The sequence below is a fragment of the Leuciscus leuciscus genome (assembly GCF_965113295.1).
Source record: "Leuciscus leuciscus genome assembly, chromosome: 22".
NCBI lineage: Eukaryota > Metazoa > Chordata > Actinopteri > Cypriniformes > Leuciscidae > Leuciscus > Leuciscus leuciscus.
In genome coordinates this window covers 12,829,979-12,855,484 of record NC_138746.1, presented here as the reverse complement: position 1 = coordinate 12,855,484, position 25,506 = coordinate 12,829,979, and the positions used below count along the sequence as shown (strand labels likewise).

General features: G+C 37.8%; 2 protein-coding genes across 2 annotated transcripts; one reads left to right on the top strand and one right to left on the bottom strand.

The window, feature by feature from the left end:
* The first annotated feature begins 474 nt into the window (after positions 1 to 474).
* Positions 475 to 16,287, top strand: hk1 (hexokinase 1). Its single transcript, XM_082153537.1, has 18 exons — positions 475 to 760; positions 4,439 to 4,601; positions 7,243 to 7,391; positions 7,701 to 7,820; positions 7,964 to 8,059; positions 8,157 to 8,256; positions 8,473 to 8,656; positions 8,743 to 8,898; positions 9,098 to 9,331; positions 11,810 to 12,114; positions 12,665 to 12,813; positions 13,318 to 13,437; positions 13,528 to 13,623; positions 13,747 to 13,846; positions 14,594 to 14,777; positions 15,167 to 15,322; positions 15,472 to 15,705; positions 15,792 to 16,287. Exons 1-18 carry the CDS (start codon positions 698 to 700, stop codon positions 15,937 to 15,939), a joined length of 2,757 nt encoding a protein of 918 aa, XP_082009663.1. The 5' UTR covers positions 475 to 697; the 3' UTR covers positions 15,940 to 16,287.
* Positions 16,288 to 16,676: 389 nt separating this feature from the next.
* Positions 16,677 to 24,545, bottom strand: tacr2 (tachykinin receptor 2). Its single transcript, XM_082153539.1, has 5 exons — positions 23,946 to 24,545; positions 22,882 to 23,076; positions 22,578 to 22,728; positions 19,353 to 19,549; positions 16,677 to 19,122 (listed from the first exon to the last, which is right to left on the bottom strand). The coding sequence occupies exons 1-5, from the start codon at positions 24,338 to 24,340 to the stop codon at positions 18,930 to 18,932; spliced, it is 1,131 nt and encodes a 376-aa protein (XP_082009665.1). The 5' UTR covers positions 24,341 to 24,545; the 3' UTR covers positions 16,677 to 18,929.
* Between the last annotated feature and the right edge of the window lie 961 nt (positions 24,546 to 25,506).

The following is a 25,506-nucleotide window of genomic DNA, read 5'->3' as shown; positions in this document are numbered from 1 at the left end:
AATTACAAATCACGAGTCTCCTTATTTCCTCCAGCTTCACACATCCAGTCTTCATAACGGTCCTGCCACTGAACAGTAGAAACAGGAAACACACACACGTGTTTGCTGATATGACTTGGGCTGTAGCATTACTCAGCATTTTTGCTTCTCCACCCAAATCCAGTTATTTTGAATGGCTTTGAGTATGTGACACATTGGGGACGTGCTCTACGTGCCTCTAAGTTAAATCCCCATTTTCTTTCATTCAAAGTGGCTGAGAATGAGGGAGAATGAGGAAGAAGGAAGTCTGAAAAGGACTGAACGGATAGAATGGAAGCGGGAGGTGGAATCTGAGGAACAGAAGCAAGAAGAAGAGCCGGAGGAGGGGGCCGGTTGTCAGCTGTGCTCTGCCTCACAAGCCTGCCCATAAAACTCAGCCAATAGGAGCAGAGTGAGTGGGCAGGGCTTTAGCCGTTCCCCATCCCAGCCTCTACTGCATCTCATACAAGCGCATTATATGCAGCTTGACTTCCTAGGCCGAGGAGAGTCAGACATTGCTATAGCGCTGCGAGGGAACACCCCTACGTGCCGGCTTCTCGTTTTACAGTTAACCACCGTTGCTTCTGGGCTCAAGTTGTTTTTCCTGCCTCACTGGAAAGGATCGTAAGATTGTATCTTCTTTCTTCTGTTGCTTTTTCACCAAAAGAGGTGAAGCAGAATGATAGCGGCACAGCTTCTGGCCTACTACTTCACTGAACTGAAGGATGATCAGGTCAAAAAGGTGAGTTTCATCATTTGACTTAAACAGTGCTTCTCATATGCAACCTCATTTGCCCTTTGCGAGCGTCTGCGAGCTCTTCGAGGCGCATGACAACAGGTGACACAGGCCTGCATTTTAGATCAGAGGGTCGTGAGATGCGCCTCGTCTCACGTCTCTCCGGCTGCAGCTTCTACGTCACTCGTCGTGCGACGGCGAGGATGAGAGGACGAGGTATACCCTTGCGAATGACGACGCAGGCCGTCGGGTCTATGCTGCAGTGTCCTTGAAAGCAGGATGTGGGGCATCATGGAGCTGCCATGAACAGAGGAACGATTTTTTTTTTGTGCCTCTATGTGAACGTGCTCATTGGAGAGTATGTCTCTGTGTGGGGGAAGGTGGTCATGAGCATCTAAAGCCCCCTCCCTCCCCCGCAGGAAGAGTGTCGGGTTACAGCAGCTGACTGACAGCGTGTCTACGCCAGAGTTTTGACAGTGTTGAATGCAGTTGTGGAGGGAGGGAAAGATGTGTAAACAGAACGGGACTGCGTGTATGCACACGTCTGTGTGTCTCGCTTAGAGGATAAGCAGGCTTTATATTTTAACGCTGTGTCAGTAAAAAAAAAGGGTGGTTTTTTAAATACCATTTTAAACGTGGTTACAAGATGAAGGACTGATCATATTTTCAGGACATGTTAATATATTCAGTATTACATTTCCAGAAAATATTAACTCTAATTTTGTATTAATATGATCAGATACTAATATTTTTAGGAAAGAATAAATTCCCAGTTTTTCATAAATAGTAATGACAAGTAATGACAAATAGTTGTGACACGCTGAAATGAAATCCATCCTATGTGACTCAGCTGTTCACCTGGGTGCTGCTCTCTCTGATAAGAGTTTTATGACCATAGATGTCATACATGTAATTTGATTATAACAGAAGATATATTACAAGACGTTTATGAATATGCAGACAGAAGAAAATGTCAGTGCTCTTAGCATATTTAAAGCCACCATTCACCTCACCCTCATTTAGACTGTTTTGGCAGCTTTACTACTGATCTGATATTTTTTAAGAGGAAGTTGGATGTTACTCATGCTAGTTACACAATGACCCATTTTTCACACTCTCCTAAGAGTGTGTTTTAACAAACCAATTTCAAGAACTAAAAGAGATTGTGGTCATCTTTATGCAGAAATGTCACAGACATTTTTCTGGCAAATGATGTTCCTTAAATATGGGATATTTGTAAGAAGTAGCCTAATGGATTCAGAAAAAGGAATGGTAACACATTTCAAAAACGGTTCTGTCATTAATGAATAACTTCACAGGAACAAATGAGTAACACACTATTAACATTCTAGTAATTAGGCTACTATTAACTAACAATAAACTCTGATTAACGAATGAGCAAGTAATAGCGCTCAGGTGAGTGTGCTAGTTATTAGCTAACATTAGCTAATCAATAACTATTATCATTTTCATACCTCCCAGAGGACTACTATGAACTAGCCTATACAGGTTCATAATTAACATAAATAATGTATAATTAATTATAAAGTGAAGGTCATGGTACCCATAGTAATGACTCAAGTATTACCAGATCCTTCAGAGGGAATTAATAGCCTAATTATTTGGATCAGTATTCTAAAGTGAAAAACATGATAACTCTCTAGTATTGACTGAAGTCATTATAAGATTTTGAGGTTTTTGTAAAGTTTTGGTGGGTGTTACTACATCCTTCTAAAGGAATTACTAATCATTTGGATCAGTATTCTAAAGTGAATATCATGGTAAGGTAACCCACTAATAATGACTCAAGTGTTACCAAATCCATCAGAAGGAATTACTATCCAAACCTTACAAAAACGTCAAGCTTAAATTACCTCAGTAATGACTATGGACCTGTTGCATTTTTAATAACTTTTAAAACTGTTATATTTAAGTGTGTTCCATTCCACCACAGATATGACGTAAGAACCTGGAAGTCTAAAAGGCCACGTTCACACAGCAGCAGAATACGGTTGTCAGTCCTGAAGTCCTTAATGCGGTTACGTTCACAAACACAGTACGGTTACTTGACAACCGCATTCTATATCCAAACTCAGACGACATAGGGCTCAGACCCGTACATTTTGAGGACTCACAACAACCGCATTCTCGGAAAACCCGCGCTGTGTGTGTGAACGGAAAAGCACTGGACAACTAGTTGTCAGTCACGTCATACTGTGCTAGAGAGACGCTTTGCTAACAGGTTTTGTGTGTGGTTTTGATTCCGGTAACTTACATCGACGGAGATATGAGCTGTGTGTGTCATCTGAAGGTTCTAGGTTCTATGTTCTCCACCGGAACGGCTCCCGTCAGTTTTGTGTTCTATGCGCGTATTGCGCAAATTCAAATCTGCCGTGTCATGCGCGAGACATGGAACGATAATTTACAGGAATCACTCACGCATTTAAATGCGGTTGTCATTGCTGAAACTTTATTGTGTACGTAGCAAGCATACAGAGCTATATCTGATTTAAAAATATTTTTTATACTAAATGACTACAATTGTTGCCTATAAATAGATATAGGTCACAAAGGTCATGGTATGACCTCAAAAGTAACACCTTCTACTTAGCAGCATCAGCATCAAAACTAGCCTACTACTAAATTATATGGGCCACATAAGACCTAAAGTACCCTGTAATATTCCTATTAAAGTACAATCTCTTCCAGTAAGCATATTATTAACCTATCGGCCAATACTGCACATTTTCATCATACTTAAAAGCAATGGTGTATCCCAAACTACAGCACATAAAGAACAACACTTTGTATGCTAATGTAAATAATTATTCCATCAATGGCATCACACCATTGAGGCCAGCCTAAATCTCTCAAAGCCTGTACCCACACTAGAGTTAAAGACTTAATCATGAATCAGCATAAGAGCTGGTGCTCATGTTTACAGTTTTAATTCACTCTCGTTCCATTAGACTTAAGTGAAACATCTTCCACTAGCCGTTTTTCTGATGAATATCATCTGTGTTTATAAACTGTATTTCCCATATTCAGGTAGGCTATGTCTGCATAGTCTAGGCCAATAAGGCCATATTTCAAGGACACACTGACCTAACAAGTGACAGGCAATGACTTGACCACATTCATCATGTTCATCAATATTGATTACTAACAAACACCTGGGTGCCTTAGGAAAATGGGGTCAAAGGTCATTGTTTAGGGTATTTTGAATAATCGCCATTCAAAAATGTAGGGCCTAAAATACAAAATGACAGTAATATTGTAAAATAATATTACAAAAATAAAAATGTACCTTCTTTTTTATTTTAATATATTTAAAATATAATTTATTCCTGAATTTTCAGTTAAAACAGCTGTGTAGCTTAAAGGTATAGCGGAGGATGTTTTACTTCCTGGTGGGTAGTCTAAACTATTGGTCCTCCTAATTGTCAATCATTCTGGTGAATCAATCAAACTTTTCAAAAAGTGGAGAGGGCGGGTCTTATCTAAAATTTGGAAAGATCCTCCGCTATACCTTTAATATTTTTGTGGAAACCATGATACTTTTTTTTAGGATTCTTTGTTGAATAGAAAGTCCAAGAACTGCCTTTATTTGAAATAGAATTTCTATAACAAAATAAAAGTCCCTTTTAACCAATTCTTTTTTTTATTGTTTGTCCATTTGTTTAGATTGACAAATACTTGTATGCCATGCGGTTCTCTGACGAGACACTGCGTGACATCATGTCCCGCTTCCGAAGGGAAATGGAGAACGGACTGGCACGAGACACCAACCCGACAGCTACCGTCAAGATGCTGCCCACCTTTGTAAGGTCCATTCCTGATGGTTCAGGTGAGCTTATCATTTAAAAAAAATAATTTTTTACATATAAATTCACATCGAAAGCTGATTTTTAAATGGCCAAATAAGTCCAAATGCTTGCTTTGGAAATCAACGTGAAAGGAACATGCCAAATATAGCATATATAAGCAAATATAGCATGAATAAGAATCTGCCTGGGCTTCCCTCACAAGTTAGTGTCAAGCAAACTGTGGTGTCTACAGTTCTGTCCATTAGGGTAAATCAGTCTCAAAAAGAAACTTCAGCTTCCTTCATTGTACTTCTTTTAAATGCTTTGACAAGAGAAGAACAATACATTTTACCAAAATATTGGTTTTTGAAACGAAAATCATTGAATCATCAGATGCTTAAATTTGAATTAGCTTATGATTTCATTGTTTCATTGATTTCATTTCACGTACTGCACTCAGAGAGTTTAGGGTAACTTTCAACCTCAGAAGGTATTCATTAAAAGCTGTTTGTAAGTTGTCAAGAAAACTAGTTTTACTAGTATTGCTGCAAGTGTAGATTTTCCGTAGCACAAAAAGCTAGTGTTAGCGATGTTATTGAACTTTCAGATAAACCATTTGATTATTCCATTTTTAAAATGCATATTCAGTATAGGCCTACTGCACATTTTTACTCATTCCCCAAGAATTTGCATCAAGGTTAAGTAATGATTACATTTTAAAATCACAATATGGTTACATTCTTTTAAATAGCCTTTACTGTGCAAATTTAACCATAGCATATGGAGAATCTACTACTGAGTGGTCACAATATTGAACCATTTTTCCCTGTGCCACAACACATTCAGAGCTGCATCGATGTGTGCTGCTCAAGCTTTTCTACATGACCTGCAGCATCCAATCAAAGGCATTAGGTTACATCACAGATTATATGAGCTGTAATCCCAGTCAGATTGCAATGTGAAAGTTGACTTCAGTGCAATTTGTTAGCATCCCTACTACGATATGTTTTGCAAGGCAGTTTTATTCTAGTTAAGGATGGCAGATTCACTGCTCTTGTACCAACAAAGTAATTAAATGGAATTATGACAGCATGGACATAAACAAATCTGATCCATCCATCACTGCAATATGTAGCATAGTATTGTATATAGCATATATATCAAGTCCAGAATAATTTGTCAAGAGCAGCTCCCTGGTCCTTAAGTACTGGACAGTACAGTATTAACAATTCTATAGGCTGACCTATTAACATCTCAATGATAAAATGCCTGTGTTTATAGCAAGTCTGTGCCAAACACTCACCTGCATTTGAAAGAATTCTTGTGATTAGATTTCTTGTGGTTTGCTGTAATTTTACATGTTATAAAACAAATAATATCTGAGATTTAATCCTATTCTAGAGAAATAGAGCATAAAATAGTTTCAGTCTCGCTTTACTGTACGTAACCTTTTATATGTGTACTACTCATCTATCATTTAAACTAAAAAGTTTTCCAGGAATGGCTAAATATGTTGTTTAATGGCATATTACATTTTTAAAAAGTCATCAAAAGAATACATTTAAGTTGCTGAAACCGTTTTGATATGTATCCTTTTCATACGCTTAACATTTTACTGTAGTAACCTGGAACTCCAGTTATCTGACCTTTCCAATTGATGCTGAGTTTACAGTATTAAAAATCTTCACACTCTCAGACACCTTATATCCAGCCTAGAAACAGAAGACAGCCGGAAGAAAAAAAGAAAGCCATTTGATTTTCAGCGTTGCTTGGCAACAAGCACTGCACATAAAATCGACAATCCTGACACGTCGAGGAGCCTCAAAAACCAAGAAAGACGGTTATAGAGAGCATTTTTAGCCTAATGCAAACATATCTTTCCATTACTCTTTCTCTGTTTAATCTAAGGCATAAACAGACTTCTTAATCAGTATTTTACTATAGACATTTTGTGAAGAATCTGTTCCTAAGAATTCAAGGCTAAGTGGGTTTTCTCGCTGTGAGAGTGCTGCTCTGCTGCCTGAGTTGATTTGTCTACATCTTTGGCCAGCTCAGTAAAGCATTCCAGATTAAGCCCCCTTGGTCACGACCAAAATAAATGCTGATGCGCAGTCTGACCATCACAAGAACGGTAAACTATACCCTGTCAAGTTTCAGCCAAGGTGTCATATGGATAACAGCGGCAGTTGCTTAATAAAGCAATTTCCAGAAGGGAAACATTCTTACTAGTTTAATGTTACATCTATCTATCTATCAAGTATCATTAAAAGATGAAAAATCATGAAAACATGAAAATCTCGTGTCATTTTGGCGGAACTATCCTTTTGTTATTTTTTAAAGTCAAGCCAAGTCATCTTTATTTACTGTATATAGCGCTGTATACAGTACAGATTGGTTTAAAGCAGCTTTACAGTGATAAACAGGAACATAACAAATTAAATTCTGCGGTAAATCAGCTCTAAAAAGACAATAGAAAACATTCATTATTCAGTTGAAATCAGTTCAGTGTTGATTCAGTTCGGTTCAATAACTGTGTAAAGTTCATCAGCTATAAAGCAGCTCTGCAGAAAACAGTGATGTATCATCAAATCAGTAATATTGCTGAATATCAAGTGCTAAATATTTGAGAACTCTTGTCTTCATACTTTATACAGTTTGATGATTTCTTTAATTCACTCACAGAAAAAGGTGATTTCATTGCCTTGGATCTGGGCGGCTCTAATTTCCGGATTCTGCGGGTGAAAGTGTCTCATGAGAAGAAACAGACAGTGCAGATGGAAAGTCAGATATATGAGACTCCAGAGGACATCATCCATGGCAGTGGATCACGGGTACATGACCAGTTCTTCATCCACCTGAAACCATAAACAACCCATATTTGTCACTATATAGCAAATCTTACAAATATGCGTAGAATATAGTATATACATGAATATTGAACTTCTTTAGACTTCTTTAACAACCGATATGTTTGGGGTCTGAGAGATGAAGAATTTACATTCAAACATTTTGTGTCATATACAGTAGTGTATTGTAAGTTAGACGGCTTAAATGGTGTTTTGATCTTCGGTCCAAGTCATACAGCTTTTGTCTATAATCTTACTTGTCTCCATTCTGTACATGCTCATTATTTCTTGCAGATGTTTGACCATGTTGCAGAATGTCTTGGAGATTTCATGGAGAAACAAAAAATTAAAGACAAGAAGCTTCCTGTTGGTTTGACGTTCTCATTCCCGTGTTCACAAAGCAAGCTGGATGAGGTAATGTAGAATTAAATTCTGTTAGGTTAACAAAGCAGTTTGTAAACTCAATTTACACAACTGAGAATTTTTTTATATTTTTATTTATTTAATCCTGCCTACATATTTATGACACCTTATTTGTTACTATTGTATGAATGCAGGCTGTTTTGCTGACATGGACGAAACGCTTCAAGGCCAGTGGGGTGGAGGGAATGGATGTAGTAAAGCTTCTAAATAAAGCCATCAAAAAACGTGGGGTGAGTCTTATCAACCTTTACTTTTTTATCATGTGGATGGTATACAGGTGGATATAATTTTTATGAGGGATTTAATGGTGTAATGATTCACTTACAGGACTATGATGCAGATATCATGGCTGTTGTCAATGACACTGTTGGAACTATGATGACTTGTGGCTTTGATGACCAGCGCTGTGAAGTCGGTATTATTATTGGTAAGAAAAAACATCTCTTTCTAGTTTCTGTTTTATGTGACATTGCCCCTATAGACTCTTAAATTGAAGTTAGATGAGTTTCAAATGCAGAATTGTAGAACATCCCTCAGATGGAAAGTGAATACCACAAATATATTTGATGTTCTAAACATGCTCAATCAAAGCTTGTGGATTCATGAACATCTGTGATGGCATATTCTGCTGCGATCCCTTCAGGTACCGGCACTAATGCATGTTACATGGAGGAGCTCAGACACATTGATCTCGTGGAAGGAGATGAAGGCAGGATGTGTATTAATACTGAATGGGGGGCATTTGGAGACGACGGCACATTGGAGGATATCCGAACTGAGTTTGACAGGGAGATCGACCGCGGGTCCCTCAACCCCGGCAAGCAATTGTAAGCCACAGAATTTCAAAAGCTCTCAAAAAGCGTATTTTATCATAACTTTTGAGGTGGTTAAGGTGTGTGTTGGATGTTCTCAGGTTTGAGAAGATGGTCAGTGGGATGTACATGGGTGAGCTGGTTCGGCTGATCCTGGTCAAGATGGCTAAAGAAGGCATGCTGTTTGAGGGCCGCATCACCCCAGAGCTGCTTACAAAAGGAAAAATTGAAACCAAGCATGTTTCTGCAATTGAGAAGTGAGTGGTCATTTGTTTCATTACCAGTCTTTTTTTAATTAATTCCATAATGATTAAAATAAGATTAGTTTTTATTTGGTTCAGATTCATTTTTATTAATGGAAGAACTTACACTAGTGGACTCAAATTAAAGCTAATACAACTGGACTTTGAAAATCATGATATTTCCAACCTTACAACAGTACCACTTTTTCTCTAGGAGCAAAGAGGGACTTACCAAAGCCAAGGAGATTTTGACACGCTTGGGTGTAGAGCCATCTGAAGACGACTGCATTGCCGTACAGCATGTTTGCGCTATTGTCTCTTTTCGCTCTGCTAACCTAATTGCTGCCACTCTGGGTGCAATCCTCACACGTCTCAAGGACAATAAGAGCGCCCCACGCCTCCGCACCACAGTGGGCATTGATGGATCCCTATACAAGATGCACCCACAGTGAGTATTACATTCAGATCATCAGGTTAATATCAGACTAAAACATGACTCATCAGTAATACTATGTTCCCAGCATGCTTAGTAAGTCATCATAGAGCATCTTGGGAATAAATCTGCAGGTGCATGTGACACTCTGAGCGAGCACTGAACCCTCCTGAGGCCCCCCTGAGACAAAGAGGATTCTATTAATATACATTGAGTAGGTTTCCATAGGGGCAGCTATTTGTTGTGACACTCTTGACATACTCATTGACCTTATCTGGACACTAAACTGGACATTAAAGGTCACAGAGAGATTAGTCTAAAACTAAAGATAAAATTAAGGCTGATATCAATTCTATGGCACCTATTTACAACAATTCACAGGCCTCTTTGAATGTCAGAATAGTCTTTAAATAGAAAACCTGAAAGACATAGCAGTGTTCTATACTTAGTGAAATTGAAAAGAGAGAGCAAATGATATGCTACAGGATAGTGTGTTGCACAAGAGCACAAGAACACTGTCCTTCAACCGCCTTTAACAATAATGGTCATAAGATGGACATTAGTGAAATTATCTTGGATACAAACGTATACCTTAAAACGTATAACTGTTAAATATTACTTTGCTTGACATTTCATTTTTGCATCATACTGCACTGCTTTTTCATTGTTTTTCTACGTAAACATGCGCTGTTTTAAAGGTTGAATTTAGCACTAGTAATAGGCGTTTTCGAAACACTGCTTTGTTAATATTTTGTTTTAAATCAGTGGTTCGGAGCATGTATCAAACTGCAAAAGTCATGTGATTTCATTAAACGAGGCTTAGTTAAGTCGTGCCCGTTTCGAATAGTTAAACAATTTCAAGGGATCACCCTAGTGGGCGATCTCAGTGAACCTGTGAACCAGTGTCTAAATTTACCTAAACTCGGATCAATTTTATAAAGTTGTAGACATTTGTAATGACACATTTGTATAATAAAAAAATAAGAGTATAGTTAATTGTCTCTTATTGGCCTGACTAGCCACGCCCTCCATAAAACTAATACTGACACTTTCAAGAAAACCTTTCACGAAAACATTTGCAATTGGTTTGTAAAAGGTGTTTTTAATGCATGTTTGGCCTGAGTTTTCATTGCACATGTTGTCTAGCACATGTTTACAATAAAAAGATAGAAAAGCAGTGCAGTGGAATGCAAAAATGAGTTCTGTGTGAACCAAACCTAAGGTTAAATATATTTGTATAATGATAATCTCTAAACTGCAAATGTCTGGCAACCAGTAGTATCCCGTTTCAGGCTTTATGTAGGCAATATTGCTAGAGCAACAGTGATATTTATTCAACACTTAAAAAATGAAGTTAATATTGTTTAACTTACATATTAGACAACATACTTTTGTATTTTTGCTCCATCAACAAATGAAGAGTTCAGATGCAAAAGCCTCTAAATGCCATCTGAAATTTTCTTATAGAATGATCATTTTTATAAAGCTTGTGTATTTAAGTTCAGTAATTTCACTTAAATTACAATTAATAGGTAATCTTCATTGCCATTTAAGTGAAATTATTGAATTTAAATATACGAGCTTGATAAAAATGATCATTCTATAAGAAAATTTCAGATGGCATTTAGAGGCTTTTGCATCTGAACTCTTCAAATATCTAATCTATAATAAACCACAGGCCACAGAGGAATTAAAGTCTCAAAGAAAGTCACGGAAGTAGTGTTTCATTCCTCAGTGAATTCGTTTTCTGAACAAATCTGTTGAGTGAATGATTTATAACTCCCTCAGGGTACGTTTACACTACAACAGTGTGCTAAAAATGGAAAGTTTTTCCTTTGCGTTTTTCGTGTGTAGACGACAACATTGTCAAAACGATCCCCGTTCACACGGATCTGGAAAAACGATTAAATACAGTGTATTTAGCATGCCAGGCCGGTAATTGGCGATGACACTTTGTAAAGAAACACTACACGCCTATAGACTGAAAACATCATATGCATGCATATGACGTAATCATTTTCACTAATTTCACGCATTTTTGTAGTTTACATGGAGACGTGTAAAAAAACAAAAAAAAAACTGGCACTTTGAAACATGTTTTTAGGCCCCCAAACCGCCATAATGGTGTATATGAACAGCCAAAACGCAAAAAAAGTTTTCTGTGTTTAGTTGAAAATGGTGTCTTGTAAACGGCCCCTCAGAACTTGTTTCGTTCTTCAACAAATCAGTGTTTTTTTGTACAAATGGGTTGAGTAATTGATTCAATGACCCTCTCATAAAAAAGTCACTTGTTGCATCCCTGAATGAATTAGTTGAATTAATAGTTCAATGTATCAAAGAGAGTCACATGTTGCCATCCACTGGTGTAATGTAACCTACAGAATGAATCAGTCAAAAATCCCCTCCACTGAGACCAAAAGCCCTACCATGTGCATGTCTAGAATGTGCAGTGATATCTCATCATTTGAACCCACAATCCTCTGTTTCTGCCAGGTATTCCCGGCGCTTGCACAAAACTGTGCGTCGTCTAGTGCCAGAGTCTGATGTTCGCTTCTTGCTCTCTGAGAGTGGAAGTGGCAAAGGAGCTGCACTGGTAACAGCCTGGGCTTACAGGTTGTCCGATCAGACACGTCAGATTGCAGAGACGCTGGAAGAGTTCCGGCTGACCAAAGACCAACTGCTGGAGGTGAAAAAAAGGATGAGAACTGAGATCCAGACTGGACTGAGCAAGAATACTCAAAACACAGCCACCGTCAAGATGCTGCCCACCTATGTGCGGAGTACCCCAGATGGATCAGGTAAGAAATCTACAGTTATATGGACTATATTCAGACAACTGGAAAGATCCAAGATATGATGTGATCCCCAGATATAATCTGTAATTTCCTCACTGAAAAAAATGCAATGTCATAATCACATTCAGCAAAATGCAGTCATGCATCATCTTAGAAAACCACCTGCTCCCCTGCTATGACCAAATTAATTCTCTTTATCCCTGTTGAATAGCATCATTATATAATAGTATAATCCCTGGCTTACTCAATGGCAGACACAGACATTGTATTATGATGATTTAAGCTGGAGTGTTTTAAAATGCAGCCTATATTAAGAATAGTGCATGCAGATGTGTTCAGATATCAATATTGAGCAAATGAGCAGAAAATTCACAACCTTCTGCATTCACAATTATAGCAATAAAATGAAAAGATGGCACAGAAACTGTCATTCTTCTGTTTTTATTCCTCTCATTCTTATCCATCTTTCGCGTTCCATCATTATTTTAATAAATTTTTGTTTGCAGCAGGATTCATGACTTCTCCTTATTTCTGTATTTTTTCTTTTATCCAGAAAATGGTGACTTTTTGGCTCTGGATCTTGGAGGTACAAACTTCAGAGTGCTTTTGGTCAAGATTCGCAGTGGCAAGAGACGAACTGTGGAGATGCATAATAAAATTTACGCCATTCCCATAGAAGTAATGCAAGGAACCGGAGACGAGGTGTGTAGTCACTATGGCATATTTACAACTAGTTAAAAGACTTGATTTAAAAAAACAAACAAAAACTTTTATAGCATATGCTATCGTTCAAAGGTGGGGTCAGTAAGATTTTTTTTTTATTTAGAAAGAAATGAATACTTTTATTCAGCTAGGATGCATTAAATTGAACAAAATGACAGCAAAGACTTTTACATTGTTACAAAAAAATTTTTTTTTTTTTTAAATACAATTTTACAATATTACAGTATTATTCTATATTTTTGTTCAAATAAATGCAGCCTTGGTGAGCATGAGAAACTTCTTTAAAAAAAGTTTTTTTTTTTAAATCCTACTGACCCCGAACTTTTAAACAGTAGTGTATGTACAGTATAGTGTATGTACATTGCTCTGTGTAGTATGACACACAGATGGGCAAAGTGTGTTTTTAATAGTTAATGAGTACAATTTGCATCTTTAAATAAAGAAAATATTGCAACCCTAAATTATTTAAATTGCCACCTGCAGCTCTTTGATCACATTGTGTACTGCATATCTGACTTCCTGGACTATATGGGGATGAAAAACGCCCGTCTGCCTCTAGGATTTACCTTTTCCTTCCCCTGCAGGCAAACTAGTCTGGATGCGGTGAGTTGACTGTTTGCCTTTTCTTTAAACTTTCTTTGCTTATTTATTGAATGAAATCCTGATGACTTTTTCATGCTTTGATGGATACAGGGAATTCTGGTAAATTGGACAAAGGGCTTTAAAGCCACAGACTGTGAAGGTGAAGATGTTGTCAGCCTCCTGAGAGATGGGATCAAGAGGAGAGAGGTGAGTTACTGTTACTGGTGACATGATTTGATGGATTAATTCATTTTTAAATCTAGATTTGATACTTGTTACTTTGACTGTGTATGCTTTTTGTATGACTTTTGTATGCTATATTGTGCACAGGAGTTTGATTTGGACGTTGTAGCTGTAGTGAATGACACAGTGGGTACAATGATGACCTGTGCATATGAGGAGCCCACATGTGAGGTTGGGCTAATCGCAGGTAAATTCAGTTTTATACTTTGTATTACACAATCTAGTACAATATGTACAATGTGACAAGAATTAAAGGTGCTCTAAGTCTTAAGGGATGTTGGGTGACGTCACTTCCTGTTGACGTTCGAAATATTGTCAAACAAAACGGAGGCTAGCTCAACCCTCCCTCCTCCTCATCCCGTCCGTGCTTCCTGAAACAGGCTTTTCCGATGTAAATTCGGGACTTTGCGCGTTCCTTCTCCTTTTCCCTCTTCTTTGCTATTTGTTCATCGGAACGTCGTCTCTTTGGTCGTGTGTCGGCCATATCAACATCAAGAGAATATAATTCTAACGTTAGTCGTTGTCTAGGACATCTCTCCTCTAGCTAACTTCCCTCTTCATGCTTCTCTCTCCTCCACTCCCCACACCCCCCTTCATGTGCACATGCACTAACCCCCCAAATCATTCTTGTCGGTTATTGGCTGGAACACTGTTTGTTATGTTTCGTGGTCCAGGTTGGCCCAGTTTGTTTTTGTTGCTGTTTTTGGAGCCTGTGCTGTCTACAGAGACCGCGTTTTTTTACAGTGTGTTCAGGGGACAGGCAGCTAGCAGATAGTGAGGAGATGTTTGCTGTATGTGAAAAAAAAAGTTTCAGCCTAAAAAACGTGTGACATCGCTTAGAGCACCTTTAATAAAAATGAATTAATTTTAAAAAGTGTTATAAACAGATTTGACTCAGCAGAGGATGCTAAGATATTTTCAATTGTGATTTTAGGAACGGGCAGCAATGCCTGTTACATGGAGGAAATGCAAAACATTGAGACGGTTGATGGATTGGAGGGCAGGATGTGTGTGAACATGGAGTGGGGAGGATTTGGAGATAATGGCTGCCTGGATGACATCAGGACTCAGTATGATAATGCTGTGGATGATCTCTCCCTCAATGCCGGCAAACAAAAGTGAGCAGTTTTACCCAGTCGCGTGTGAGGACAAGAAAAAAAAATTGAAAATAAATTGATGCAAATGTAGCGGGTGCAAATATTTGAATGTCAGAAAGCTAGTCTTGGATAATTGGTGAAATGAGTTTGTATTACTACCATAATTTAATAATGTAAATGTAAATATTAGAATGATTTCTGAAGGGTCATGTAACACTTAAGACTGGAGTAATGATGCTGAAAATGTAGCTTTGCAATCACAGGATTACATAGAACTTTAAAATACTTTCACAATATTAGTGTTTATAATATTTCTGTATTTAACAAATAAATGCAGCTTTGGTGAACATAACTTTCAAAATCATTAAAAAAGAGATCTAAATATTAAATGTTTGTTTTTTCACTTTTAGATATGAGAAGATGTGCAGTGGCATGTACCTGGGTGAGATTGTGCGGAACATCTTGATTGACTTGACAAAGCGTGGCTTCCTCTTCAGAGGACAGATCTCTGAGACCCTGAAGACCAGGGGTATCTTCGAAACCAAGTTCCTTTCCCAAATTGAGAGGTACTGCAGCACTTTCTTAGATTATTTTGCCACGTATCATCGTGAAAACCAGACATACTGGAATGCTGTTTATATAGGCCAACATTTTTATATTGTTTACTTCAGATTGCTAAATGGTCATGGTTTAACATGCCGTTTCTTCCCTCTAGTGACCGATTGGCGCTACTGCAAGTGAGGTCCATTCTGCAGAATCTGGGCTTGGACAGCACATGTGATGACAGTATTATCGTCAAGGAAGTGTGTGGAGCCGTTTCCCACCGGGCTGCCCAGCTCTGTGGAGCGGGAATGGCTGCTGTTGTAGACAAAATCCGGGAGAACCGTAGCCTGGACCATCTGGACATCACAGTTGGGGTGGATGGCACCCTGTATAAGCTCCATCCACAGTAAGTGCCTGCAGAAAGGATGTATTTATGATTCCGTACAGTACATATTCTTTGTGAAATCTGACCTATCCTCTCCTTCTCTTCAGTTTTTCACGGATAATGCATCAAACTGTGAAGGAGCTCGCCCCCAAGTGCAACGTCACCTTCCTTCTCTCAGAAGACGGAAGCGGGAAAGGCGCCGCCTTGATCACTGCTGTTGGGTGCCGCCTGCGCCAGCAAGAACAAAAGAGCTAAACCCTTCATCGAACAAGCCCTCAATCCACTCTCTAGCTCTCTCGGAGCATATACATTTCCACTCGCAGCTGTGACTCGGCTCTCATTCACCACGACCCGGCACATCCTTTTACTCATTCCCAGAGCTGTGACCCCTTTGCTTTGTAATTCACTCCTAGGCCTACATGTTCCTGTCAGCCTTTTCTCTGTGTGTGTCTATGTGTGTTGTTAGGGGTTGTGTCCACCCAAACTATATAAAGATGTTCTTTAAGATGTTAAACTGTGGTTAAAGTATTTATGGATGTATATTGGAAAAAGGGAAGAAATGTATTCTCATTACAAACATTAAAGTTAAGATATTTGACCAAGTATATGAAGATATTATTTATTTTATTTTTATATTTGATGGAAGACGCAACAGGAGTGGATCCCTAAAGGGGAAAGAAGGTATTTTGTTGAGAAGATGCCAAGCTAATTCCAAACCTGTGTCATTTGTCTGTGTGGCAGTTTTCTGTGTTGTAAATATTGCGAAACATTTGAGAAACATTTGAGAAACATTTGCGTACAAGTTCAGTCTCGCAGTCACAGCTGCCTTCCTGCATAATTCAAGCCCCTTAATACTTGTCGCCATACAAATGAACGACAGAAAATCTATTGCCTTTGCAGATCCACCCCTTCTGAAATAGTCTTATCCCCTCATACTCGAAGACTTTAGCAGATTGTATCATGCGTATTGCTTTTGTCAGATTTTTGCTGTGTGTGTGTGTGTGTGTGTGTGTGTGTGTGTGTGTGTGTGTGTGTGTGCGCGCAGATATGCGGGTTATCAGTACTGATTCCCAGTAAATGTCCTTCGGTGTGCTCTTGCTGGTTATTTGTGAGTGATCCTGTGTAGTTCATGAGAGTGAATCTGTGTAGTGGCTCAGAGATCTTCTGATGAATGCATGCCTTATATGGTAACTGGTCTAGCATCCACTGATTTTGTACTATTTCATAGTTGCACTATATAAATAGATGTTCCTGGATAAACCTATAGGAGAAAACCATAAACATATTTTGATCAACTGAAATTGTGTTCTCTGGTTTCCTTCTTGGTTGCCCAAACAATGTAGCATTATGTTTTTCAGTATTTACATCCTGTGTGATAATTTTATGTGCAATAAAAAAAAAAATCCTGAAATATACATATATATAGAGAAAGAGAGAGAGCGAGAGGGAGAGAGGCTATATTTCTGCACTGATTATTCATTTGCCGGGTGATGCGTAAAAAGCACATGAACAAAATTGTTAAATATTGTAGATATTTTCCAATCACACAGGCTAATACATATTCCATTTATGCCATTTCTCACAGTATTCTTTTAATTTTCACTTGGGCTACAGACAACCAATCATAAATAATAATAATAATAATAATAATAATAATAAAAGATTTAACTATATCTAAGGGAGTCAAATGTGAGCCTTCTTCAATTGGCAGCTGCACGGTGTAGTAAAGAACTTCAAGTCAGATTACTTTACTATTTACTTTACTTCAATTTCAACACAGAACAATCATACATTTAAACAGATCTTAGACAATCATACAAAAGAAAAACTAACAAACAGAGATTTTACCAACAAAATCAACAAAACAATATACATTTTGTATGCCATTATACTGTATGTGACAGCATTACAAAATTATTTTTATATGTAAAACATACAGCTTAATTATTTAATCAACTGTATTTCAGAATCTATGTATAGATTTGGAATTTGTTGAATGCTGTACCAGAAAGAAAACTAAATACATATTATTGGCATTGAAATAAAATGAAATATCTCTTTGTCTTGGGGCTAAAACCAAGGCAAACTGTCTTTAATCAGTCAAATATATGGATGTACATGCAGATTTAGGCTATATTAAAGATAATACATGCTGAAACATTGAGTACCACTGAAATGTGAGCTTGCTTTTCTACGGTGCAATTACAACGTGGAAATGTCTGTTTGGTTTCATTTATATGTTAGCTTGTCTATAAATATATACATAATGTCTTCAACCACTATATACAGTATATATATATATATATATATACTGTATATGCATATATATGCACCACATCTTTCCCTCCTCATTTTGTCTCTCACTGTCAATTTAAGACAACAGTCATCGTCCTGTTTACACTTGACGGTATATCTCAACCAATCCATACCCTTGACCTGTGGTACAGATGCACTGACCAATTTAATGTTGATTTTTTTTTTTTGGTGTTTAGTTTACAGGCACCACTTGACATTCAACCAATATTTAAAGTCTAAAACATTCATTTCTCTATGTGTATATAAAACAACAAGGTACACTACAGTTCAAAAGTTTTGGGTCGGTAATATTTTTTAGAGAAACCAAGTTTTTGATAAAAATCCAGACTGCATTTGTTTGATCAAAATACAGTAAAATAGTAATTTGGTGAAATATTATTACAATTTAAAATGACTGTTTTCTATTTTAATATATATTCAAATTAAATGTATTCCTATGAGGGCAAAGCTGAATTTTCAGCATCATCACTGTCACATGATCCTTTAGAAATCATTTTAACATGCTGATTTGCTGCTCAAGAAACATTTCAATCTTGACATCAATTGTGTGCTTGTCATTTTTATGGAAACCAGGATACATTTTATGGATTCTTTTGTAATACTTTATATCTGTATTGTTACTTTTACAGCATCCTTTCTGAATAAAAGTATTAATTTCTTTAATCTTCCTAACCACAAACTTTTGAACAGTAGTGTACAGTACATACAGAACATACTGATCTAGATGTATAGGACTAGTACTTTAAGCAGCAACACAGAAACAAATAAGGCTTGGTGCTTATGCCATATGGATAGACGAATTATCCGCCTGTAAAACCCACTGAATCCACCATAGAGCACAATGTGAGGTATTAGTGCTTGATTTTAAGAATAGCCAACAAGAGTGTTTTTCATCCTCTCTGTTTACCCATCACTGAAATATTGTCGACTCAAGCTTTGATTAGTTTGGATGTGTTGTCTTCTGGTTCACTGGCATGATTTCGGACCACCATGCTGGTGGTCTCGGTGCGATAACTGCGTCTCATGTGGAAGGTCCTCATGTGCTGCAGTTCCATGTTGTCCTCCTCAGAAATCTTGATGAAGGGGCACCACTGGAACGCTTTGCGAAAACCTGAACGGAATCTACAGAAAGACAGCATGATGCAACATGCAAACTTCTTGTGCATTAAATATGGACAAGATTAATAGTGAGAAAATACAAAGAGTATTGATTATAGTATTGCAATAAACTCTAGGATTGCCACACCAAGACTACTCCTAAATGACATTAATGCAAACGCTGTACTAAATATCTTTATAATGTGTTTACATCAAAATTCCTTAGTCTTACATTAGATGTACTGTGCATTTACCTTTGGTTTAGACAGCAGTAGATGATGGGGTTGTACATAGTGGAACTCATGGCCAGCCAGAAGATAGCCAAATAGACCTGCTGGATGTAGTGCTGCTTGTATATGTCCCTGTTGAAGCTCCCCAGAATGAAGTAGATGTGGTAGGGGAGCCAACATATTGCAAAGGTTGTCACCACCACTATCATCATCTTCACAACCTTTATTAAATTGCAAAAATGGCATGAATCTTTTTTGCTTTTTACACAAAGAACTATAATCTAAAACCATAAATAGCCGCTGCCATCATTGTAATGTCCCACTGAAGAGGCTTATTATTATTGACAAAAGAAAGAAATATGTGAAAGAAGTGAAAAAGCGTATGTCCTGTTCTGCCAGAAGAAAAGATGTATGTCCCCAGTAGAGGTTTTAACATTGGTTCTTTGAGTCTTTGTGGAAAATGTATGCATCTATCAAGGGTTTAGAAACAGGATAATTGTAAATATATTACAATTACAATTTTCTTTAATTATTATCCCTTGATGGACATTTTTGTCTTTTTCATTTTTTTTTATCTTTTTGCCTGCGTTAACTATAAAATGATGCAGTCTTTGCTAATATACTTTCATTCTGTTGGCAAGGCTTCAAAATTATTTATTTAAAAAAAAAAATATTTATTTTTTTGGTTTGGCCAATAAAGTAAATACTCGCTTTGTTTTCTGCTTCTGCATGAGTCAACTGGATAAATTATGCAGCTATAATTGTGTGGGTGTGTTGGTATGGATGTTAGAGTGTGGTTTGCATGTGTGTAATAAAAATGTTTTGTGTGTGTGTGCGTGTAATATTTGAGAGAGAAAAACTACTGTACTGCAAATCACAAATCCAACCACTGGAACTTTGCTGGCATCTAATGGGGAAATTACAGCGCCCAAACAAAATCTTACTTGAACGTACATTTTTGAGATATCAGCTTCAAATTTGAAACACAACTTATAGATTTATGGCTTTGATAGCAGCTTTTGAGTTCAACATGGTTTTATAAATTATATATTTTATATAAAATAATGTTCATAAATAATTTTCATAAAAGTATTTCTATAACTTTTTATTTCAGTTTTATTTGTAACTTTAAAAAAAAATCAGCCATGGGTCTTCTTTAACATGAGACCAAACTTAAACTTAAGTTGAGACCTGAGTAACTTCTTTAAGGAGCCATATGTAAGATTGTGGCCAAAACTGGTACTGCAACCCCTTTCAAATTACTGTAGAGCAGTGTATCTCCCCCCCCCCCCCCCCCCCCCCCGTATCCACTCATTTCGCCACCTAGTGGCTATTAACGTAATGAATGTGACAACATGCCCCATATGACAGCTTTAAATGTTATGTGATCTAATAAAAAAGAATATACAAGACAAACTAAAATATTTTTTCAATATAATACAACTATTAACTTTTTCATATAAAATAATGGCATTTCTTTAATAATTAAAAATAAACAAAGTTTTGAGTTTGACAACAAACACACCGGAAAACACAGCTATACAGCATAGTTCAAAACATAATAATAATTAATAATTTCTGAACATTGATTCTCAGTCTTTATTTAAATTTTCCTCATGTTTTCTTAGTAAAATAAAATCCTTGGTTGCTGTGAGTTGGGATGAGAATCATGGCAAACCATAGTTATAGTGATTTTTTATTGTAATGCGCTTAATGTTTTTATATTTTGTTTTCTGCATGGTTTCTTTTTATGCTTTCTTGTTAAATGCTCATTGTTTTACTGTACAGCACTTTGGTGCAACTCTGTTTTTAAATGTGCTATAGAAATAAATAAATACATTTATTAATTAATAAAATAAAATTTTAAATCAGCAATGCAAGTTTGAGAGGTGGCGCCCCGACAAATCTCGCGAGAATCACGTCACATACAACAATATGAAGCAGCCTTTATGGAAGACACTAGCACGCATTCCAGACGTGAATCATGGCAGAGTCGACGAAGAAAACGAAGAAAGCGCGGTCGGAAGAGTGCAGAGACGGCTCTGCGTGCGTGGTATTTACGACAGTAATATTAAATACAAGTACACGGAAACTGCATAGCCTGGAAATCCAGACCTAAATCTAAAAGATTAATGGTCTGGCGTCGACTAATGAAAATCGGCCAGCTCGAGGGGCGGCACCAAGCATGCATTTGAAAATCTCACTGCACGCATTTGGATAACCCTACGACCAATCACAACAATAAACCCCATACGCTTAGCTACCAGCGGAGCTAACTGATAGATTATACTCTCTTACCGTATCCGGTCGGCAAAACAGCAAAAACGTCCTTCTTGCAAAGGAAGGATTCGAGCGGTGTCTTCTGTTCCTCTTTTAGATAAAAAGCCAAGTCTAACTCGTTCATTGTAGCGGCCAAAGCCGTTTCAAACAACTGGTATTCATCCATAACCATCTTGCAATGTTTACTGATGACTTCGACGTCACACAGCGCTGTCGTCATCTGTTTAGCTCGCCTCTGGCCCGCCTATATCAGATAACCCGATGTGATTGGTGCAGCTCAGATCGAGGGGCATATTTAATGAGCATCATTACTCGACACCAGAGTAACTCGCTGAGCAAATTCAACTTGTGCTCTCGCGGGAACTCTGGATTACCAGGGTAAAAACTGCATAGTGTGCCTTTAAAATTTCGATCTGTCGAAGAGCTTCATTACGTTAATAGCCACTAGGTGGCGAAATGAGTGGTCCTAGCCTAGGTCCTCCTTGCTGGAGCGCTCAAACGAGGAGGAGCTAGGCGTAAGCTTCACCTAATTGCTCTGCAGTGAGTAGCCTGTCCAGCTTGTGACTAAACCTCGTAACTCCATTGGATCCTCAAACTGACGGTCAAACCTCATAACTCCACTCGCCTCCCGCACGCAGATTGGACCGTCTCTTCTTGTTTGCAAAGGTAAATACCCCTACTGAACTGGATCTTTGAATAAGTACAGAGTTTCCTTTACTCAAAAACCACTATGTATAAAGGCTAATGTTTTATGTATTTGAGGAGCGGAGAATAGTGACCTAGTCTAGCATTTGGCGTCGAGCCATCATATCCAATACTGTCTTAAAGCCCAGTAAATGTATTTTGCCACATTATGTCAAAATTATGTCACATTATGTTCACCATGTGTATGTGAATAGGTTAGTTAGATGACTGTGCAGAGTAACTGGAATAAATATCATTAACAAAGTAAATTCTAGCATCACTTACCTTCCGTTTCGCCTGCATCTGGTTCTGGTAGTGGTCTGATGCTTCTCCAGGGATCTCACTGCCCCACAGCCTCTGTCCCACCAGGCTGTAGGTCACCAACATCACCAGCAGAGGGAGCAAGTAGATCAGGATAATCACAGCAATCTGATATCTAGTGAGATCAAGCATCACTTCATAAGTCAAATCTGTGCCACAAAAAATATGCTATTGTAATAAAAACAAAACAAAAATTATATAATGCAAAAAAAATGAGCTATCATTGGATAATCAAATGAAATGTATTAAAAAAGTCTAGTTTTGTTACGAGAGCTGATGTTTCCCTCCATAATCATCAGGCCATTCCACCATACAGACAGTCCGAGGGAAGTAGAACTTGGTGCTGGCGTAATAACACTGAGGGAAGGCCAGTGAAAAAGCCACAGTCCAGATGATCCCGATCAGAACTTTAGTAGTAGTGGAGGAGAGCCTGGGCGTCAGGGGATGGATTATAGCCATATATCTGTGGATTTCAGACAACATCTTATTGAAAGTGAACGGTAGTCTATAGGCTACCTTTAAATGCACAACCACTTCTATGGACATTCAATGTTTTAGAGGGCTTTTTTGGATGAATTTACTGCATGCATAATGTTTTACTGGAGCACTTCCAGAAAGAGAACTGATTGGTTGCGTTATTTCCCGTGCGTGCTTAATTACTATCATCATCATCTACTTGTTAGTCACTCAGAACACAATATGGAAAGTGATAAGTCCTGCAATGTCGGTTCTTGTAATCACTTCATGAAAATGAATATTCATCTGGGATCTTAAAAGTAAATATTAACTGCTTCTGCCAGTTTGTGGTGGATTAGTGATGGGGCTCAAATCAAAGCTTTATACTCTTGATACATTTAGAGCTTTTTCTGAGCAGTGGCAAAAGCTAAAATTTGGTCGGTAAATAGCTCTAACCAGCTTCATCAAGGTCTAGGTGGATGTAAGACCATCTGATCCATCATCCAGAATTTAGATCAGCTTGGACCTGCTCTTACCCATTTATGACCAGCAAAAAAACACATAAAACCAGCTGCCATCTGAAGGGTAAACTTAGTTAATGTATGTGTTATATTACAGCTACAATTAGGCTTTCATGAACTTGCAGGCTGTAACTGTTTTATGACATGGTTTATGGCATGGTATCTCAATAGGATGGTGATTAATTATTATCATAATCCATGGGAACATCATGTTAAGGTTTACTGATAATCACTGAGAGCACCAGATATGTTGATGATAGATAGATAGATAGATAGATAGATAGATAGATAGATAGATAGATAGATAGATAGATAGATAGATAGATAGATAGATAGATAGATAGATATTGCTTACCTGTCAACAGCAATAGTCGCCATTGAATAAATGCTTGAGAACATTGCTGTTATTGGGAAGAAGTTTTGAAATTTACAGTATCCTAAACCGAAATACCAGTCATTGTGCAAAGCGTACACGAAATTGAAGACAGTGTTAAAAGTTGCCATAGATGCATCAGAAAAGGCGAGGTTTACAATGAAGTAGTTGGTCACTGTCCTCATGCGTTTGTGTGCCAGAATTATCCAAATAACTGTGACATTGCCAATGATGGACACAATTACGATCAAAGAGTATGCGATCGCCCAAAGTGCCACCTGCCAGTCCGGCTGCTCGAACAGATTGGTGGAGGTTTCGTTTCCATCTTCCTCGTCGTAAAGAACAGATGTTGAAAGGGGGTCCAAAGTGATATCCATTGTAGTTGTCCGTAGTCACAGGGCATAAATCAGTCAGTATGCTTATTCCAGTGAGTGACTCACTTTTCCGTAGCAATACGACATGGTAAACCTGTGTATTTTGGACATTTGCAGCAGTTCATTTTCCAAACAGTGCGCGGTCAGTGCGCCTCGTACCGCTTCATGTCCAAACTGCCAGCTGAAGTGTGTTATTGTGCCCGCAGCGATCGAGCACTGGAAAACTGAAGGAATGTGTGTGCCAAGTGTTGGAGGTGTGTCGGTTCAGATGCAGTGACGTTGATTGATACACATTTTTACCAACGCGTTACGCGCATTGTGACGCACAGAAATTTGCGCTCCTTCTCCTAAAATCTGGCAATATCAATAATAAATATAATTGGCATGCAATTGACGTGTTAATAACAATGGACAGCTTGCTGTCATTATTAATTGCAACTCCCCTGCAGCGAACACTAATGGAAATATCTGTCACAGTTTAAGAGCATGTGTTAGGTCTGCGCTCTTGTTCTGCTGAGACGTTGCGAGACCCCTTATTTCCTCTGTTGTGTGAGGTGATATTGTTCATTTTGTCTGAGGAGTGAGACAGGTGTCTGGGCAGCAGGTGGAGAAGGATGTATAGTGAATAGTGCACATTACTCTTTTTTGGACACTTCGAATCACCAAAGGCTATTTCAGGATGGTTTTCACAGATCTGACATTTTCATTAAGTGTGCGAATTATAAAAAGACTTTTCATGGGAATTCCTGCCAGTAATTTTACTGGCACAGTCTGTTAAGGATTAATCTCGTTCAAAATAATAATAATAATAATAATAATAATAATAATAATAATTCTCGTGCAGTTAGCCTAGATAAAGGGTACCGTATCTTCATTATGACAAAACACTAAAGTTTTCTGCGATGTGGAAATCTATAATATAATTACAATAATTATGTGTTTTGTGTGTGTGTTTTATTGATTGTCTATAATTATTATAAATTAAATGTGACTTGCTTTAATGGATGACTTTTGTTTATTGTTTTGTGTTGTCTTTATGTTTATAGTTTGTTCATGGTAGCTTTAGCCTAGTGTTAAAGAGTCTAATGTCTTTCAGAGCTCTAAAACAATAAACTCAACTTCCGCTCTCTCATTGGACAACCCACCCATCAATCAAAATATTGTAATTC

Bases quoted from the DNA above. Each gene is read 5' to 3' on its own strand.
- hk1 (XM_082153537.1), top strand. From the start codon at position 698: ATGATAGCGGCACAGCTTCTGGCCTACTACTTCACTGAACTGAAGGAT. The intron at 8,899-9,097 runs GTGAGTGGTCAT...CTTTTTCTCTAG, and splicing joins CATGTTTCTGCAATTGAGAA to GAGCAAAGAGGGACTTACCA. The intron at 13,438-13,527 runs GTGAGTTGACTG...TGATGGATACAG, and splicing joins GGCAAACTAGTCTGGATGCG to GGAATTCTGGTAAATTGGAC.
- tacr2 (XM_082153539.1), bottom strand. From the start codon at position 24,340: ATGGATATCACTTTGGACCCCCTTTCAACATCTGTTCTTTACGACGAG. The intron at 22,729-22,881 runs GTAACAAAACTA...TGATCTCACTAG, and splicing joins GGAGGGAAACATCAGCTCTC to ATATCAGATTGCTGTGATTA. The intron at 19,123-19,352 runs GTAAATGCACAG...GTCTTTCTGTAG, and splicing joins TACTGCTGTCTAAACCAAAG to ATTCCGTTCAGGTTTTCGCA.